This window comes from Fundulus heteroclitus, chromosome 23, assembly GCF_011125445.2.
Source record: "Fundulus heteroclitus isolate FHET01 chromosome 23, MU-UCD_Fhet_4.1, whole genome shotgun sequence".
Classification (NCBI taxonomy): Eukaryota; Metazoa; Chordata; class Actinopteri; order Cyprinodontiformes; family Fundulidae; genus Fundulus; species Fundulus heteroclitus.
In genome coordinates this window covers 6,809,499-6,829,541 of record NC_046383.1, presented here as the reverse complement: position 1 = coordinate 6,829,541, position 20,043 = coordinate 6,809,499, and the positions used below count along the sequence as shown (strand labels likewise).

The window sequence follows — 20,043 nt, the reverse complement described above, 5'->3', positions numbered from 1 at the left end:
ACTTAAAAAAAATCAACTTCTTTTTGTATTAGACAATTAGAGCAGTTTCAAATGACAGAATATCATAAGAATAAAGGAATGACTTTTCGGAGGGTGACTGTATTTATTTATTTGTCTTTAGAGAGTATTAAGTATTGCGAAAACATTCATCCCACACAGGCAAGTTTATTAATTTCTCTAATGACACAAAATCCACATTAATAACAAATTAAGCTCTGCATTTTCAGTTTATAGAATTTGCTGAAAGGCCTCCTCTAAACTAAGGGACGTTTGACAATTGCCTGGTACATTGTAGATATAATGACTTTCAGAAAAAAAAAAGTTACACATAGTTGTTCCATAACTGAGCCTTGACTGTAATTTACAGTAAAAAATAATATATGTACATGGAAAATAGGAACGTTGTTGCGCTTCCATGAAACTGTGCTGTGTGCGTGTTCTTCATTGGTGATGAGTTCCTTGGTTTTCCCTGTTGATTTTCCTTCTTTTTATGCCTCCACAGCATCAACTGAGACATCCGTTCTGTGAATAAAGTGGATACCAACATCATACTGAGGACAAGTACACTAAAAAAGTCTGACTTTGAACAGAAAATTTACATTTTCTGCATTTTTATAACAAGATGCATGCTGTTTATTTTTGCGTACACATATTATTTAAGTACTTATTTAATGCTTATACTGGCAGCAGGTCTAAAGCATGTACATTTTGTGTATTTTCTGGTATGAGGGCATCTTTCAAACAATCATCTTTGAGAAGAGGAAATATCACATTAGAAATACTTTTTCTTATAGCATACAAATTTGTTTTTAAGCAAATAGAAGCTTGTTTTCCCCATATTTTGGTGTTGAAATGATCATGACATTTGAATGGGAAACACCTGAAAACAGACTGAACCCAAAGTAACCTCACTTGAACTAAATGGGCTTTTAAATCCAATTGGCTCTGGTTCATAAAACACCCAGTTACAAATGAGAAAAGAAAGCAGGGACATGCCCCTTGTTTTATTTTTAAACAAGAACTGTGTCGTAAAAGAGAGTTTCTGTACTTACACTTCTGCTCAACGCACCACAAAAAACGACATGCAGTAAGTGGGACAGAGAATGATCACATCAGTCATCACTGTGAATATTTGATTGACTATTCGATTGTAAAATACTTCGCTAACCTGCAGGCTTTGGGGACATCAGAGTTAAAGGAAGCTCCACGACAACATCACTGAAATTGAAACATTTTATTGTTAAAAAAAAAAATACCGAAATGTGAAATATTAGAAGACGACAAGTGAGGGAAACCCTTTACCTTCCTGTCAGGCCGCCCAGCAGGCTTTGGTAAGAGAGAAACAATGGAGCGTGACCAGCCAGGAAAGGGTTATGATTTAACAATCTGTGTCAAAGTATTAAAGCATATTGAGTTCCTATTCAGTGTTGAGCGAAGCCTTACCCGCCCCCAGATGCCGTTACAGTAACTTTGACTTTGTAGTGGATGATGATTCCCTGCATCTCCTTATCTGCTTGACTCCTGTCGGGAGACAGGAATAGTTTACCTTTTTAGAGCTTGAAGGTTTATGATAAGTGGATGAGACAGTGTATAGCTGCGTCGGTGCCACTTATTAAGAGGATGAAAACCCGTCCTGGACACACTCTAAGCTCTTTGGTTCAGCGAGAAAGTAGATTTGTCTTACAGCGTCGTGGATGCCAAGTTGGTGTCCTCGTCTTTCAGCTTCCCATCTACGGCAAGCCCTCGCTTCTCCTTGTTGTTGGACAGCAAGGGGGTAATTTGAAAGGACTTCTCAAATGTAGAGTTTGCAGTTATATTTTCTCTGTGTGTTGGAGATGAAATAAATTAATAGCAATGCATTTTTTTCTGTTTTTATGAAGTTAAAATCCAAGGCTGTTTAGTCTGCCGTAGTAATAATCACTGTAATACATGGGTTTTTATAAGTGAAGATCTATGCAATTTGACTAGTTGCCTTGGATAGATATTTTTTTTCCAATTCACAACATAATTTGAGATAAAATATATATATATATATATATATATATATATATATATATATATATATATATATATATATAATATAATGTATATATATATATATATAATAATCTATAATATATAATATATCTATATATATATCTATATATATATATATATATATCTACTATATATATATATATATATATATATATATATATATAATTACCAGAATTTAATTATGTCTATATCATGGGATTATGTGGGATTGATTTTGATACATTTTGGAGAATAAAACAGATCTGAATGTACCTTCAGATAACAATTGTTAATTAGCTAGAAACTGAATAATGGAATTTAATTATGTTTTTATACGTTTAATATGTTCGTCTAGTCATTAAATCTGATTGAAAAATGGGTGAAATCTTACGCAAACTCCTCGGCGCAGACCTCCTTGGTGTAGGTGTCCGACGAGTAGAGGACAACACTTGCTATCTGATCCACTAAGAACAAAAAAACACATTTTTTAAATGGTCATTTATGTGCTTCAGTTTTTAATGTCCTTATTCTCCACAAGTGAAAATCAACCGGATGAGCTTCGCAATGTTTCTTACCAGACAATTTGACTTTCTTTATAGTCTTAGAGGTCTCATTGTTGATTTTCACAAGCACAGTGATCGGGTCTCCATGGTAGTAAATCTTAAACACAACAACGGTGCATTTCGGTGTTATTTATTTGAGCCGTACAATGTTCTGATCGCTAAACATTTTATTGTGAGAATTTTAGACTACCTCTTTTTCCAGAGAGGCCTCCAAGTGAATCGGTTTGTCGCTCATCATAAACTGTTTGGAGATCTCGGCCTTTGGTCCGGCTTTGTTGGTCGGTGCGAACTGTATTTTACGAATCATCAAGCGGCAAGTATCCCTGAAGCAAGAACAAGCGAATAAACGGGCAAGCATGGGGAACTGCATCAATTTTGCTACACTTTTAAGTTGAAATATATGATCACGAGTGGGCAGACATACTTTTTTTCAATGACTTCATCCGGATTGCTAGCTTCCTTGGCAATGTATGCTTTGACCTCAAAATCCACTCCGCAGGCCTAAAACAGTATATGCATTTTAAATCATGGCATCCCATGTCTAAATAGGAGTGTGTAAATAATTATATATATCTAAAAAAGGCCAATAATGGTACCTTGCCGCTATCACTCGGCCCTGGGTGTAAAGACACGGAGCATGGGAGATTTGTGGGCATCTGAAATAAGAGGAGAAGGATACGGATCAGATTATGAAATGGTGAAAATAAATACAAGTTATTAGGTCCTGTGAATTAATCTTTGCTACCTGGAAAGAAAAGGGACACCCCTGCTCGCCAACTTTTCTCAGCAGGGACTCCTGCATTGGCGTCTTGGTCGAGGTTCCATTTGTTGGTGGGTAGACCTGAACCTTCTTCATCCAGATGTCTCTCCTGAAGGACAGTCCGATAACGTCCAGATCTTCACTTCCATAGCGGAAAGCACAGGCGAGGTAGACAAATACTGAAAATGTGAAAATATAGGATACAATTAAAGATTTATTACAGAACTGTTTATATACTTATGTAAATGTTCAATTGTTTTATTTAGTGCTTGGCTTTGCAAATTATTAACTATTCTATTCTATAATTGTAAACAAAACAATAGTACCTTTTCTGCCATCAAGACCAGAGGGGTCCACCTTAACTATCCCATCTGCAAAAAGAAGAATGGATTAGTTTTGTTCAAGTTTCAAAGGAATCCACATAAGCCCAAAATTGTTCATACTCTGGGCAGATTTAGGGGATCATGTTTCTTCAGACTGGAAGTAATATTAAAGTTTCCATTTAGCCCAGTCAGAATGCCCATTTGACTCTAATAGAAAAACAGGGGAGGGAGCAAAAGATGAGGGTGATGGCCAGGAGGCCTTCCAACCTCAAAGGCTCAACATCAAAGACAAATGATCAAAATACCAATAGAAACATTTAAAAAGCTGTTCAGAACAGATGAGAATGGTGCGTATTGCTGTAATGCCAATATAGATTTTGCTATCGATTATTGAGAAGAGTATAAATAGCTTCTCAGCTGCAATATTTTCTTTCTATAAAATACAAATACATTGTTTTTAAAAATTTAAACTCCTTTTAATTTGGTTAATTATCTTTTAAGACGTGCATGTTTCAAGTGCTAGCACAAACAAACTTCTTGACTAAATGATAATAATTTTACATCTAAATTTCCCAGGGACATGAATTATTCTGGGCTTTACTGTAGAGTCCACGTTTTAATAGGTGCCATCATGAATCCCCTCCCATTAAACGCACCAACTATGTCGACAGAATCCACATGGTCCACAAAGTCTCTCCTCCCCAAGTACAAGGCGATCTACGAGAAACAAGTAAAAACAGTTATTCCTTTGTCAATTTTCTAAATATCAGCGGTTTGGACTTTAGGACCTGGAAGAATGAGATAAAAATGATGCCCAAACGGGGCCCCATAATGCCTTATTTAAAAAATAATAATAATAATTTTAGGCCACTTACGTTTCCATTCCCACTGGTCTTCTTAAAAACTCTGTAAAAGAAAGACAAAAGGAAAAAAACTTTAATAGCAAACTTTAATCTGGCTATGCTTGTGAAACATGACAGAAACAGGACCAGACTGTCCAACTCCACATGGGCTTCAGCTTGATCTGTTCACTTCATTACATTCCAGGGATTTATTTACTAACTTCATTGTGGCAGTAATTTAAATGAAAAGGGTTGTCGTCCCTGAATAAATAAAAACTTTCACATTATCTACCCCCAACCCCAATCTTCGCTCAGCAGGTTAGACTAGTACTGTGAATGGAAATTAACTGATTTGTATATAATCAAATGGCTATGACTGTATAATCAGATGTAAGCCTCTCCGTAACATTATATTTTTAAAATGATTTGGTCAAATATGGCTTTGGGGAGGTACTTTCTTCCGTCTACTTCTTACATCTAACTCTAGATGACGAGACAAACGGTATATCAAATGAAAAGAGAGCACCAGGCCCCAGAAGTTTTCTGCAGTAAGATCAATCGCTTTGATCTGTGCATATGCCGTAAACAACAACGTAATCCTTTGGTTGTGTTTGTCACTTTCATGTATTTGCCAAGTAATCCTGCTTAATCCCTCCATTTGTCTTGTAAATCTCTCTTCCAAGATTAAATCCGCATAATCCACCTTAATAAGGGTTTATCTACATCCTGGACAAATGATTAAAAAACGTGTAAAATAACGAAAGTGTTACAGGACCCATTTAGATGTCAATATGTTACAGTTAAGCCAGTTATCTTTGTTCCCGTAAGGGAATTTCCAATTTAATCCCTGGGATAGCCATTGTTTCTGAAATTGAATGAACAACGAAGCAACAGACTAAACATCTAAAATCGACGTGTGGTCCAAAACAGAACAAGTATTCTTATTGCCTTTACATCAAAATAAGCCTTAAGTGATTGGTCCTCCACATAAACATCAACAAATAGACACTTCATGCTCAAAATGGGTTGTTTTTACATCCTTAATATAAAGCATTTGTACAGATTCCATTGCTTTTTGATCATTTTTAGTACATTAATAGATAATTGACTTACTTTGACATGATGGCAGCAGATATAGATCCTGTAAGCAAAAGAGACGAGAAGCAGAGATTTGGCTCTGAAGATGTAAAACACAAGATCTTAAAAGGAGCAACAATTATTCAACGACATTCAAGGTTTGTTGTGATGTTTGACATTTTATGGTCATTACATTAAAAAAAACTATGTTGTTGAGTGATTATCCTTCTAATTTTATACTTCAATCTTATAAAATAAACCAGAAAATTGCTTATCCTTTGCATTATCTTTAGCACCTGCCTTGTAAAGATGCTCACACATGTTTTCTCATCGCATCAAAATCAAATTAAACTAATCAAATGCTTAATGTCTTTGAACGTGGACTTCTTTCTGTCTTTAGCTTGAAAGGTGAAGAAGCAAACTTACCGTGTCCTCGGCTCCACCAGCGACTCTTCTCTGTTTCCTTCTCTAATTCGTCACAGTTGATGGAAAGTGAGTGCCAGTCACTGGCCTCTGTTTTGCTTTTATACTGGGACCCGCAAACCTGGGAGCCCTCCCTTCAGCTTAAAGACGGCTGTTTTGGAGATAATCTCATTAATTCACTGTAACACTTCTGTTTTAGTCCACTGAACAGTTAAAAATAATCACTGTGTATGAGAGTCGAAGAGAATAGGCTCAGAGCTGAAGGCACTGTCTGACGTATGGGCCGGGCCAGACACTGATGGTACAAACAGCTTATTTTCTATTGTAAAAGGGAGCTAGTAGCAGTCATGTGTACTTTATGTTAACAATGGAATGAGGAAATCTGTTTATAGATAAACAGGTAGGAATTTAACAAAGTAATTTCAACTTTTTGGTAGAATTTCCTGCAGCAGTAATTGTCCTGAGGATCAGTTTTCTCTGATCAAACAATGACAGAAAAAAGAGGAGAACTGTTCTGTATTAACGAGTACCTTCTCATTATTTCCAATAGAAAGTTCAAATACTAGAGCATCATAATAAAGGACAAATGCCCTTGGTTACAGGAGTAATTTGGCTTGTGTTTAAAAGGCTTGTCCAATTATTCTATTACAAATAAAATTACAAATGTGATTTTTAATCAATTGCGTTACGTACAAGAATTGTAAATCCTTTTTTTGATTCAAGTAAATCACAAATGCATCAGAAAAAAAAATGTTTAAACCTAAGTTGTGATTGAGTTAAAAGATAGTCCTGCGAACGCGGTTCAGGGATTTCCCTTTCTTAAAGCTTAGACATGCACAGAGCGGCATTAGCTGGATTTGAGTTGTTGTGGAGGGCAGGACGACAGATGGCTCTTCTACCAAGCTCGATGCAATCTGGGCTCATGGACGGTTTACAGAAATCTGAGTGACCTCCTGACTTAATGCTGCGCAACTAAAAAGGATTTACAGCTAATATCAGCGGTATTACAAAAATCCTTACGTCCAAATGTGGCTAAGAAGAAGGTTGACAAATTCATGGTAACCTGTGAAGATTGTTTTTGGACATCCCTATTTCCATTATGGATGCAAGAAAGGAGAGCAAGAAAAAGAGAGAAGCATTTTGGAGTAGGACTGTTAAATTGCACGTGATATTTCAGGTTAAAGCAAAGGAGACATATACATGATGAGTTCTTATTAGTTGGTCACCTTGAGTTTTCTCTAGTTAAGTTTTGCTGATGTCGGTTCGACAGCTCATTGAGTAATTTAACTTTTTTTGTTTGAGGTTATGTTTAAATTTGGTTAGAATTGTAAACTGGGCAAACCTTTCATTTTAGAAGGTTAGAAAAAAGGCTGAATTAAGCAATTTTCATGCCTACAAATTCATTCTAGATTAGTTAAACTTTTTTGGTCAGTTTAACTAAATGTAATACCTGACTGAAATATGCCATGATTTTAATATTAAATGTCCAGTTTATCCTCCAAAAGTCACACACTGTTATATTTGGGCAAATGAGCTTTCTCTCTGAAGAAGAACTTGTCTCAAATCTGCCGAATAAAAGTGAATAGGATGACCTTTTGCTATGCAGGGTCAAGAAGAGCACGAAATAGGTGATGACGCAAATATTTTAATCCACTGAGCCGTCTGTCTGATCTCTGTCTGATTTCAGTTTAACTTTGGTGGTTGAAGAAGTGATTTTATTTTATCACACTAACTCTACCTGTAAATTACTTGCATGAAATGTTGCAATCAAAACCATTTAATACTCATAAATTATCTTAAGGGGCGTAAAAGATCAGGTAAACTGTTTTATACAATGGATCGATAGATGGAAACCTGTGCAGAGAGAAAAATTAGGGTAATATAAGGAAACCCAGCAGATTGCATTAAGTTATTGACTTCATTCTATTCACTCCTCCTGAAAGAGTGTGGAGCCACAGTGGGGAGTCACTTGCATTGTGTCAGTGACTTTGCAGCAATCCCCCACACTGAGCATGTACGTAGCAACAGTGGAGAGGAAAACTCCCCTTTAACAGGATGAAACCTCCATCACAACCAGAACCAAGCTGTGAATGTCCATCTCCCACAACCATTTAGGGGTTTGAGAAGACAGGTCATACACACGCAAACAAACAAACAAGCAAACAAGCAAACAAACAAACAAACAAACAAACAAACAAACAAACAAACAAACAAACAAACAAACAAACAAAAAACAGAAGCACTGATCCAGGAGTACTTTCTGTGTTAGACAGGATAATAACTACCTCCATAGGTGGCTGTGTCTAGGAAAGAAATGCTAATAAAGATATTAACATTAATTATTCAGAAAGACGTAAAGGATTTTGGGCATTGATTTTTTTTTGTAAAATGTAAACAAACAAAAAACAGATTGTATTTTTGTAAAAAGAATAATATTCATGTCACATAGTTTTTTTTGTTATATTATAAGAGATTCAACTTCTTGGTCTAAAGTAAACAATTTTACATCAAAAGTTGTTATTGGTATGAATAATTATGAGCTTTATTGTAAACCCAGATGACCAAACACAGCTTCTTTTACTGTGATTGGCTATTCTTTTTAGCGAAAACCTCCTCAGGTTGGGACATCCACCTTTGCTGATTTGACAACGACTGGCCGAGTGTGACTGGCAGCTTATTTGCCCCGTCGATGCGGGTTTAACCCAGTTTTCAGTTGCATCAAAGCACCAACAGTTATCTCCATTGATCTTTGGAAGCTGAACTCTCTCAATTGGCACAAAGCTGAAATCCATAGGGGGATTGATGGAGGATCCTCTGGTTTCCTTAGCCAAGAGTAATTGATTAATGAAGGTGGTGGGTGTTTGGTGTTTTGAATGGATTGTCTCACCTTACAAGCAGAGGATAATGAATCAGATTGGTTTATGTTTGCACTGTCCTCACCTTAAAGTGTCATTTGGGGACATGGTTTGAGATCTCTTTAAAGCTCCCCAGACCAGGCGGCATTGATGTGAACCGGGTCCTCAGTCAACAGAATCATCCTTGCAGGTTTAGGTTTAGGTTCTCCAGATCAGTCAACAATTTGTGTAAAATCTGCAGATGGTGGTGGGAAGCAGAGGTGTTGGCCTTGAACAAAAAACAGCAAAGATGATAAAACATTACTTTGTTTATTTTTCCCTTTATACATTCAATAAAAGACTTGTAGCTGCCCTTTGCACGGCTGTCACTTTACACAGTAGAACATTGCCCCCCAATCATTGCTGGTTATTTTATGAATTTGTTTGTTCTTCTCTATCAGTCTTCCTCGTGTTAGTGGCCCAGTCCCAGTTCTTTTTTTTTTTGTTTGTTTTTTGATTTGGTAAAGACACATTTCCCACCAAAGATTCTGTTTCAACTTCATTACATCACTGTAGCCGCTTCTAAAATACTGTGTATTGGCCTTCTTCCGCAGGGCTTTTGTATACGTACAGCATTTGACAGACTTTAGGTGCGTTTTTGTAGGTATTTGTGCAATTTAGAACAGTACACCACCACTCTTGAATCTGCTAAATTGCTCTGAAGGTCTTTTTCGGTCACAATGGGGCTTGGATTTGTCTTGCTAATGCTACAATTAGATATTCTCTCTTCAAATGGGCTTCGTAAGTTATACCCATTAAGTTTACCTATATTGCCCCCCCCCCCCCCCAAATAATACATGGTGAAAACAATTGTCTTCAGACGTCACCTAATTTGTCAATTTAGTCCTGCTATGTGTAACGCAATCTCAGTATAAATGGGCAAAGCAAGGCAAGGCAAGGCAAGGCAAGGCAAGGCAAGGCAAGGCAAGGCAAGGCAAATTTATTTATGTAGCACATTTCAGTACAAAGACAATGCAAAGTTCTTTACATGATTAAAATATAGGAAAATAAAAACAAAATAAAAGCAAGTTGGAATAAAATGTAGAAAAAGTGAAAAAAAATAAAACATGGAAAAATGGAAACTAAAAGCAAATATAATTAAAAACAGTTGGACAACAAAGTTGAACTAATGATGTTTCAGTAAAACAGTTTAACTAGAACAATTAAAGGCAATCCTAAACAAATGTGTTTTTAACCTTGATTTAAAGGAACTCAGGCTCAGTTTTTTTCAGCTTTTCAGAAGTTTGTTCCAGATAAGTGGAGCATAGGAACTAAATGCTTCTTCTCTATGTCTGGTTCTGGTTCTGGTTCTGCAGTGTAGGCTGGAGCCAGAAGACCTTAGTGGTCTGGAGGGTTGATACACTGATAACAAGTCTGTGATGTATTTAGGTGCTAAGCCATTTAGAGATGTATGGACTAAGTATTTATAGAGAAGTATTTTAAAGTTTATTCTCTCAGATACAGGGAGCCAGTGGAAGGACTTTAGAACTGGGGTGATGTGCTCTACTTTCTTAGTCTTAGTGAGGATGCGGGCAGCAGCGTTCTGGATCAGCTGCTGTCTGGTCCACTTTTTAGGCAAACCTGTGAAAACACCGTTGCAGTAATCAATTCTACTAAAGATAAACGCATGGATTCGTTTTTCCAGACATGCTCTGTGCAAGCTTCAGAGATTTGTTAGAGAACATTACTCAACAAACAGCATCATAAAGACCAAGGGTCAGGGCAGACGAGACATGGATAAAGCTTTAGAAACGTTTAAAGCAGTTCTTAATCCCTCATCTGGAAATGTAATGAGTGCAAAGATATCAAGAGATGGCTGTCCACCTAAATTGACAAAAGAAGAAGCCAAGAGGTCCATGGTAACTCTAGAGGAGCTGCAGAAATCTCCAGCTCGAGTTGAAGAATCTTTATCGTACACTCTGGAAATCTGGTCTTTATGGAAGAGTGGTGAGAATTAGCCATTGTGGAGTGTGAAGGCCCCACCTGCTGCCACAGGAGAGTCGGTATTTAGCAACATGTTATAATCTGTGTTCATATGCACAAATGTGACACATTTTATTTACATAGCATATTGATCACACATTAGCTCTCTTTGTAGGCGTGCACTTTTAATTAGCTCAGATATGTTCCAATTAGTAAAATGTATCTTTTACTATTTTTTTCTCACCTGCACTGAGGGGTTCCTCGTCCTGCAGCACAACAACACTAAACATGCCTTGACAGCTGCAAAGGAATGGCTTGTTCAAAGCATATTCATGTGTTAGAATGGCCCAGTCAAGTTGAGGCAAGAGTGGTAATTTCTGCTCCCAGATACTCTTCATGCCATCTGACTGAGTCCGAGCTTTTTTTTTTTTTTTTTTTTTTTTTTTTACAAAGAATAATGGTTAAGAAGCTCCACAAAGCTGGTAAAGACATACCTGCACCTGTAATCAAAGCAGAATGTTCGACAAACTACCGACTCCGGGGTCTGAGTTCAATGTATACAAGATGTTTTCACATTTTTATTTGTAAAGTAGTTTGGAAAAGTATTATTTTCATTCCCCTTCACAAATATCTGCTTCCTTGTGTTGACACAAACTGCCTATCACATTGTAGTTTTGTTGTTGTTGCTACATGACATGAGGTGAAATAAAGGTTTTGGATTTATGAATACTGTAGTTTGCATCATTATAAACCATTTTTTTTTCTGAAGCCTTGCAATTAAAACTTGACAAAACAGCCATGCTGGAAAGCTGCTAATCTGAAAAGCCCTTTGAATGTCACTTAATTACATCAGTGGAAAGACATGGTAATAAATAAAGAAAATGTGGGAAGAAGGCTTTTGATTTCTTTAAAGTGACACCAATATTTTTGTCAACGTGGATATTTGTTAAATATGGCAGGCCTCGTAATAGGGCACATGGTGCTTTAATTAATAGTCTGTGGCCAGACATACCAAGAACCTGTTAACCGTCCCCTAAAGAGAAAGATCAAAAGACAAACAAGTGATAATAACTAGAATTTGCTGCATTTTGTCACATAAATGTTTGTTTTGTTTCAGCTTTAATGTCCCAGAGATCAAAAGGTCTCTCTTGAGAGTTTAGTTGTCTGTTATAAAGATGTTGCGTTCCACTTATTATCAGCGGGGAACAACTACCTTAACAAAAGAGCCTTGTGTAATGCTGTGCCTGGTCTCCTCACGGTGAACTCCCTCTTTCACCTGTTTCAGCTCGGCAGGCCTACACAGTGTCCCGTAAGCCCCTTACAGTTAAGCTGCAGCCACTTTAGGCAGGTGATTTATATATACAGTCACTATTGTCTCTTGCAGGAACTCCTGCCTTGTCTCAGTGCATTAAAGCTCCATCGTATTACAGCCTCCTAACAACACAGCCTCCGAATTCTTGCTAAATTGAGACAGGGATCCGCTGTTTGCTATTTAAAGAAACCCTTTTTACAACTAATGGCGAGCCAGTTAGTGCAGCCCTGATATGCTGATGTAAAGCTCAAGAGTACTTTGTGTGCCCTGAAATAGACAACATTGCTGAAATAAATGTTTAACTCACACTTTAGTCTGGCCTCAGAGTAATTGTAAGGCTTGTTTAGTGTGACAACATCTGTATTCTGCAACTCCAGCATGACCTTTAGTGAGTTGTGTTTTTAGTTTCTGCATGCTCAAGTTAACCGAGGCTGTAACGTTTGAGTCAACTTACCAACCTAAAAAGCGAGGACATCCATGACCATGGCTTTGGTTTGGGTCACCAGTCATTTGTTATTCAATGCTTACTCGGGTATGGTGTTGTTATTATAATTTTACGCAGGTTCTGCTTACTATGTGCTCAGTGAAAGAGTAAGCAACCTTTTTGTAAACTACCTTTGTATCGACAAACTGTAAATACAGGTAGTGTAAATGGGTAGTAATATGTAGTAAAAACAAATTTACCAATTTTTGGTCTTGCTTGGTTGTTCGTTAATGAATATTGTTCCACAAGGCTCTGTATTGGAGCCAGTTCTCTTCAGTACAGTCATTTTTATTAAAGTGGAATATGCATTCTGATGGGGCTCGTATGTCAGATTAAATGTATCTTTTAAAAAATCCTAACTCTTTTTAACTTAAGTTATGCATGCATTTTTGAAGAGAAGAGGTTTTCTCTTTGAAACCCCTTCAATTAATCCTTACTTCAATATTTTTTCTAATTGTACTGTCTTGGACCTTAATATTCAACATCTACTGCTGAGGAAATGAGCATCTGTCTTGAATGTTTTCCTCTCGTGCATCAAGTAATGTGTGGCATCATAGCTATTTCTGGATTTATGAGCTGCAGCAATCGCTTCTCTAAGGTCATTGTTGATATTTTTCTTTTTTGGAACTGTGTTAACAAGCTGCAGGTGACCAAAGCGTTTAAATGTCTCTCAAATGCAATATTTAACAACTAACAGCTGCTATTTGTGTCATGACTTTGACGGTGATAAAATCCTTCTGCATTCACAGATAAACTGTTAAATATGAACAGGACGAGAGCTGTAAATGAAACAAATAGAGCAAATTAAGTAAGTCTTCACAGTACCAGGATGTGACTTGTTATGTGTAACCAGATACTTTGGTCTACAGTGGTAATTTTGATCTACTTCAGATTTACTGCTGTCACAGACCCCTGATAGGGATTAGCATGACATTTATTTAATTAGCTAATAGCCATTGTAATCCCAGCAGGTCTTTGCAGTATTATTACTGCACACACTGTCATTGCGATGCCGTTAAACTTTCAATATATTGTGCAGCACTAAATCTAATCTGTATCTCCAAATTGTTTTAAGGTTGAAATCTGTTAGAAGGAGAAAACAATCACCAGACAAGTGGACTTTTGCATATGGCAAGATTTAGAGCTACACAATAATTTATTAGTTAACGCTCACAGGCAGGTCAGTACCCGGGTTAAATTGTGATTTGGCCATTTCTATGCAGGGTTCTGCATCTTCTTCCTTTACATGCATGTGTTTTGCACATTGAGTTGTTTATTATTGTTAGATTGACAGAAATAAACGTGAGAACCCACGGTGGCATATCCTGTGTGTGTTGGTGTGATTTACTGGTGGCCTATTTTATACGTTTTCAACAGCCTCTGTTGTGATTGCTGGGATTCTGATAAAGATGCACATCAATTTTATTAATGCCCACATAATGAACAGAGGTGAATTAAAATATTTTATTTGAGGGTTAACAGTTTGTTTTTTTATGATGCCAAACTAAAGAGAGCTTGCCAGTTTTCCATTGTGCTTGGGGCTATGCCTAAGGCTTGCTCTGTTGGACGGTTTAATAACAACCGGTAAAGTTTTATGCAGATGTTTATAGCTCAAGCAAATGCAAAAATGCTTTTTTTTGTAACTGACATTTCATCTTACATAAGGTTGGTACTGTACCTGAAACCATCTGTCAACAATTAAATGGTAAGGTTCCTGATAAATCAGTCATCATGAGGCGTTCCTCAAAGTTTGTCAAATAAAATTCAAACCTTCCTCAGGAAACACGTTACACTTTGCACACAACAATCTCATAACCCAGGATCATAACAGTTTGTGGTTTTAATGGAAAAATGGGAAAAGGTTCACAAGTTCAAGACAATGCCTTTGCAAGGTACTCTACTTGACAGATGTTTTCACTTTTGTAATCAACTAACCAGTGCTGCTCTTCCTCCAGACTCAGGTGAGATGTTTTCTCCGAAGCCTGAACCCGCTCAATCAGCTCTGTTTTCTTATAAACCTTCCCTCTTTATGAAGACTCTGAGTCTTGAGCTCTGCATGTTCGGTAAAAAAGCTTTCTGAGACCATGACACAAACTTTGCATTTTATACATAATTAGGGAGTGCAGGAAAGATAATGCATGACTTTAATATGTTTTTTACAAATAAAACTATTAAAAAAGGGGCTGTGCCTTTTAGACTTTAGACAGCTTTATTTGTCATTTTGTATGCACAAAGTGCGTCAGAATGAAATTTCGTCTGCATTACAGCTTGAAAAATCCCAGTAAATTGCACTAAATTTCAGGATAAAGATGCAGCAGCGATTTATGTAAACAATTGAAATTTATTCTCCTTTCACTTTGATACGTATAAATTAAAGCAACTGCGGCCATTTTTTATTGTCCTTTGATATATATTATTATATATATTATATTGTGAGTAATCTAATCTCAGTATACATTTATGAAGGTTTGTTCAAAACTGTTAGTGAGCAAATCACATCACGAAGACCAAGAAAGACAACGGAAGAGCCGGGGAGTAGATTGAAGCAGGGTTGGATTGTAAAACAATATCCCAAGCTTTAAAAATCTCCCTGAACACTGTTTAATACGTCATCTGAAAACGCCAACAACAGTTTGCCATCGAATTAAACTGATCGTCCAGAAAGAGGCTCAACTATAGAGACCCGTGGTTACTCTGGTTGAGTAAAGCTCAGGTGCAAGAGTCTGTGGACATGCTGGTGAAGATTCTCAGTCATCCAGGTCATGTTCATTCCAAAAAAAGTTAAAAAACAGAACAATTGGACTTTTTTCTGAAGTTTGAAGACGTTTCGCTTCCCATCTAGAAAGCTTTCTCAATTCAAATGTCTGGAGTAGTGTGGAGTTTCAAGCGTGGCCAACAATGACCCTAACGACTCCCCATTACTAAGGGGTGGACCAGTTTCGGTTTAATTTGCATGTTATCTAAGCCATAACAATGCCTTTTTGGGCAATAATATCAAGCTTGAAACGCTACACTACTCCAGACATTTGAATTGAGAAAACTTTCCGGTTGGGAAGCAAAACGTCTACAAACTTCGGAAAATAGTCCAGTTCTTTTGTTTTTTAACTTTTTTTTTGGAAGAATCTGTTGACAGGAAAACAAATCGTGCTCCTCACCTATCTGGCTTTTGTGGGAGATTTGCAAGATGAAACCCATTATTGAGAGAAGGCCATAAGACGTCTCGTTTCAAATTTGGAATATTCGATCCAGAGGTTGCAGCAAACTTGACTGAAGCGTTGCTCTGGTCAGAGGAGACCAGAACGCAACTTTCTGGCCTATAAACAAGTCATAACAGATGGACGATCACCTTGAAAAAACTGTCTGTTCAAACATTGCGGTGGCAGCATCTGACTGTAGGCATCCTATGATTTAGCAGGGGTGGGGAACCTGGTCAGAGCTGATGGATCAATGGATGTAGGGGGCAGCAGGAAAATGTTGAAGAGCGGTACGATGAGTTGAATATTGAACGGATTACCTAGGTGCCACATGGTTTCTCAAAAATTGTCCTTAGATGTAAATGTGTGTTTGTGCACATCACCCTGAATTCCCCATTGCTTAAATAAACCCTGGTGATGGCAGTGGTGTGCAGTGGGATGCTTTTTTTTCAGCAGGAACTGGGAAGTAGGTGATAGGTGGTGGTAAGATGGACGGAGATAAATATAGTATGATCTACATCACAGAAGTTGCAAAATATTTGAAATTGTGACAAAGGTTGACCTTCCAGCAAGACAACAGCTCTAAACATAAAGTCAGAGCTACAATGGAAAATATAATGAAAAACTCCATGCCTGTTTGTTTTAGTCCTGCAGAATTGCCGTGTAAAGAAGCCAGTTCCCATCACGGTGATCTCTTTGAAACAATAAGCAGGCCTACTGATGCAGGGCTTTAGTTAAAATTGGTGCCTCCTGTCTGTCATGTGCCGTGCAAAGCACACAGAAATATCAGGGATCCTAATATGAGAGCTAAGAAGATGCATCCGATCAGTATGGGCTTGTTTTTGTTTGTTTTATGGAGTCTGTGGTCGGCAAATTTCTGCTGAGCACTGAGAGGCAGAGCGGCGAATGTGTGTTCATGCAGCTTCCCACATGGTTTTCTGCTTCTGCTAATGGAGTGGGAGGGGCGTAGGAGGGGTGAATGATGGGCAATGTACCAGGAGGGCAAAAATAAGAAAGCAAGGGATGATCATAACCATATGGAGAGGGGTGTTTGCTGAGAGGGAAAGACTGAGCAAGAGCAGAAAGGAAGGGAGGGTGTCACAAGCAAAAGATTGACTCTTACGAAAGCTCTTTTCAACAGAGGATGTATTGTCAGGAGATAAAGATGCTTAAAAGCAGCGAGAACCGAAGCATTACCCAGATGTGAGAGGACTTGTCTGAGCCAAGCAGTGTTTTCCTGTTAAAACAATAGTAAAGAGTCAGGAAGGGACCGAGACACGAGAGACGGGAGGGAGAAGAAGGAAGTAGTTTTGCTGTTTGACGCTCGGGTGGTGGAGCTGAGCCCCTCACAAGAATACTCCTGGCTCTGCCTGCCATCTGGAATGTCGAGTCACTTCCTCTGTCTGTGCTGCGCTTTAACAGGGTTGTCCTCTGTGTCTCTGCTCCCACCCTCTGCTCTGACAGCCGTCTGAAGAAGACCACACCGCTTTGGATGGGTCTCTCCTGACAGCAGCTCACAAACATCAGGTCTGAAAGATTAGCGAGACCCCTGGAGTCGCCCACATCCTCCCGGACTCCCCCCCCCCCCGATGGAACCAGGACTTGGACAAAAAAAGCGCAAAGACGACTGCAGCCATCAGCCGAACTTATAGGGGAGGCTGTTCCTTTTCCCTTATATGGCAGCAGAGCTGGGAAGTCATTTGAATTAGTCTGGTTTCTGTTGCATGTCTGTCTGGTTTTAATGCTGACTGAGTTCCATCTGGCATGGCTGCGCATACGTGAGCTTGTGTGTGGGTGGGATGTGTGCAACTCAATTTGTTTGTTTTGCCAGTCTTGGTTCTTCTTTTCCTGTTGTTTGCATATAGGGCTTTTTGTTTTGGGACAAGAAGGAGGGCTCATGTTTGTGGTTTAGCCCGAGGCAGCGTCCTCGCCTCAGCAGTGGCCGCTCCATTCAGGCTCTGCTGTTGTTTCCTCTGCCTCGTTCCCTTCTCTTCCTTGCTCAGCTGTCACGCTCTGTGTTTGTTGGATCAACACACACACACACACACACAAATCAGGATATTACCGGGATGGAGGATTGGATCATCTGCTGAGAAGTGGAGTGCGTCTTGGAGAGGAATAACCGGGAGATTTCTTTTTTTTCCTTCACATCTGCTTCCTTCAGAGCAACAGGATGGGTGACCCAGAAGCAACCAGGGAGGACCCAGGAAGTGCTAGACTCACGCGAAGGCTTTAAATACTAGCGCAGACCACAGAGGTTTTCTGATGCTGCCGACTTGCAAAAGAGATGAAATCTCTGCGAGCCTAGGAGAGTAAACCCGTGCTGGAAATGCACCCTCTGCAGAGTTCCTAACCTCATGTGGATTATTCTCGCGAGCCTTTCTCTCCTCATCGATTGCCATGGCTTCGGCGTCGTGGTACCATCGTGACATCAGCCGCGTGAGGGCAGAGGACTTGCTGGCGCGGGCGGGGAGGGATGGCAGCTACCTGGTGAGAGACAGTGAGTCAGTGCCAGGTGCCTATGCATTGTGCCTGCTGTGAGTATAAACACGCACACCGGTCGTTTGCAGGATCTAAAACACAGTCTGTTATGATAAGCCCACATATGCATGTAATGGGGATCCTCCATCCACCGCATCATTATTTGCCACCTTGCTTCAAAGTAGCCAACAAGTTAGACCGTTTTGTCCAGAACCATCCAGTTCAAGCAGGGAAAATCAAACCTCTGACTCCTTTCCCCAACTTAACCCCCCTTTTCTTCTCTTGGGCCCCTAAAAGTGGGCCGGAGCTCCGACGACCGCACTACGCTGCCTGCTCATCGGGCTCAGGCCAGATGCATTCCTGAAGGCTGAGCCTGGCTGCTTCCAGCGCAGCCTCTATCCTTTCATTCTTTTCTCCGTATATCATCCTGTCCTCTGATGTTCTCCAACGATTGCTGCTATAGCTCTACTTTATAATTTACGTTACTTAAACTTTATTCCTATGTTCTAATGCCAATGACTACTAAATGTGACGTTCTCCGTTGTCTTTCTCATTAAATTATCAACACAAGTCAGTATTCTGCAAAACCAAATAGCACATTTTTAAGAAAATGTGTCTTAAACTACATCAGCAGAACCATATAAACAAATGTCCCCCCTTTTTTAAATCTTGTTTGACATAGGTGTTTCAGAACAAATTTGATATCAGGCAAATATAACACGAATTAATAGAAAAAGCGCCCTGAATTAACTGTGTGTTTATCTCTGTTTTTTTTTCTTTTGGAAGTTTGATTTTAATTTCACAAGCCACACCCATGCCTGATTTCTGTCAAACTGTAAAATCAAGAAATCACTTAAATAGAAGCTATTAACTTCTATTTAAACATAAACTGGAATTGGGCTACAAGATCTCAAAAAGAAAAACATCATGCCCCAATCTAAGTCAGGTAGAGGTGTGAAACAAAGTCACTGAGATGTATCAGTCTACAGTAGATCGGGCTGCAAAGTCCTTTCTACTTATGCGATGAGGCGACAATCGTTTGCCCTCCTCCAGCCAAGCGACCGGTGACATTTGTGCATGTGAAAAATTGAGCTCATACACATAGACGTGCACACGCAGGCTTGCAATGCGACACAAAAAAGTTGAAAAATCTTCTGCTTTTTGTGACTGTCACTACAGCCATTTATCTGGATCAGCCATCAAAGGATGATATTCTCCAGGCTGCTTCCTTGACTGTAACACAGGATGAACCCGGTTGTTTTTTTTTTCTTTTGCCGAGCAGACATAAAAGCAAGATTTCAGTACTATTCCAGCAAAATCTTCTGACTCTTCATCCTTGTCGGTCACGGACTGCTTTGAAAATATCAAAAGCCCTCCAGTTTCATAGCCAATCAAATTTCTGGAAAGCAAGCGATCCGACAGCGCGTTTCGAAACGCTGCCGTCGATGTCACGTTTCTTGGGCTTCATCCCCGCTTGCCTCACTTCTTGATTCAGCGTTGAGAATAATAAAAAACAAATGGGCCTATATGGGAGAGTTCAAAGGTGAAACCACTATTGACAAAAAATACCAAAATAAACTAAAAGCATGACATGTTATGTGATTTCCAAGACATTTTAGATCAGATTTTCTGGACTGACGAGAGAAAAGTTCAACTTCTTGGAAGGTGTGTTTATCATTACATCTGGATGACACCAAAACAGCCTTTTAGTCAAAGAACATCACACCGACAGCATGGTGGTGGTAGTATGA

General features: G+C 38.8%; 2 protein-coding genes across 3 annotated transcripts in view; one reads left to right on the top strand and one right to left on the bottom strand.

Annotated features, from left to right (window-relative positions):
* Nucleotides 1–83: 83 nt before the first annotated feature.
* On the bottom strand, nt 84–6,098 carry arr3b (arrestin 3b, retinal (X-arrestin)). The gene is made up of 17 exons (XM_012861861.3): nt 6,008–6,098; nt 5,618–5,645; nt 4,538–4,568; nt 4,319–4,379; nt 3,666–3,710; nt 3,325–3,518; nt 3,176–3,235; nt 3,004–3,080; nt 2,770–2,902; nt 2,592–2,676; nt 2,408–2,480; nt 1,685–1,822; nt 1,444–1,521; nt 1,303–1,326; nt 1,169–1,218; nt 1,053–1,056; nt 84–522 (listed from the first exon to the last, which is right to left on the bottom strand). The coding sequence occupies exons 2-17, from the start codon at nt 5,623–5,625 to the stop codon at nt 489–491; spliced, it is 1,095 nt and encodes a 364-aa protein (XP_012717315.3). The 5' UTR covers nt 5,626–5,645; nt 6,008–6,098; the 3' UTR covers nt 84–488.
* Nucleotides 6,099–17,092: 10,994 nt separating this feature from the next.
* inppl1b (inositol polyphosphate phosphatase-like 1b) overlaps nt 17,093–20,043 on the top strand; it is a 36,809-nt gene continuing 33,858 nt past the window's right edge. Inside the window, exon 1 of one of the 2 annotated variants that reach the window (XM_036127297.1) lies at nt 17,093–18,301. In XM_036127297.1, the coding sequence (XP_035983190.1) occupies nt 18,288–18,301 (14 nt within the window). In that variant the 5' untranslated portion in view covers nt 17,093–18,287. Of the gene's footprint in view, nt 18,349–20,043 lie in introns of both variants that reach the window. The other variant, XM_036127296.1, reaches the window with a different exon arrangement.

Bases quoted from the DNA above. Each gene is read 5' to 3' on its own strand.
- arr3b (XM_012861861.3), bottom strand. The intron at 4,380-4,537 runs GTAAGTGGCCTA...TGTTTCTCGTAG, and splicing joins AGACCAGTGGGAATGGAAAC to ATCGCCTTGTACTTGGGGAG. The intron at 3,236-3,324 runs GTAGCAAAGATT...CTCTTATTTCAG, and splicing joins GGTGTCCCTTTTCTTTCCAG to ATGCCCACAAATCTCCCATG.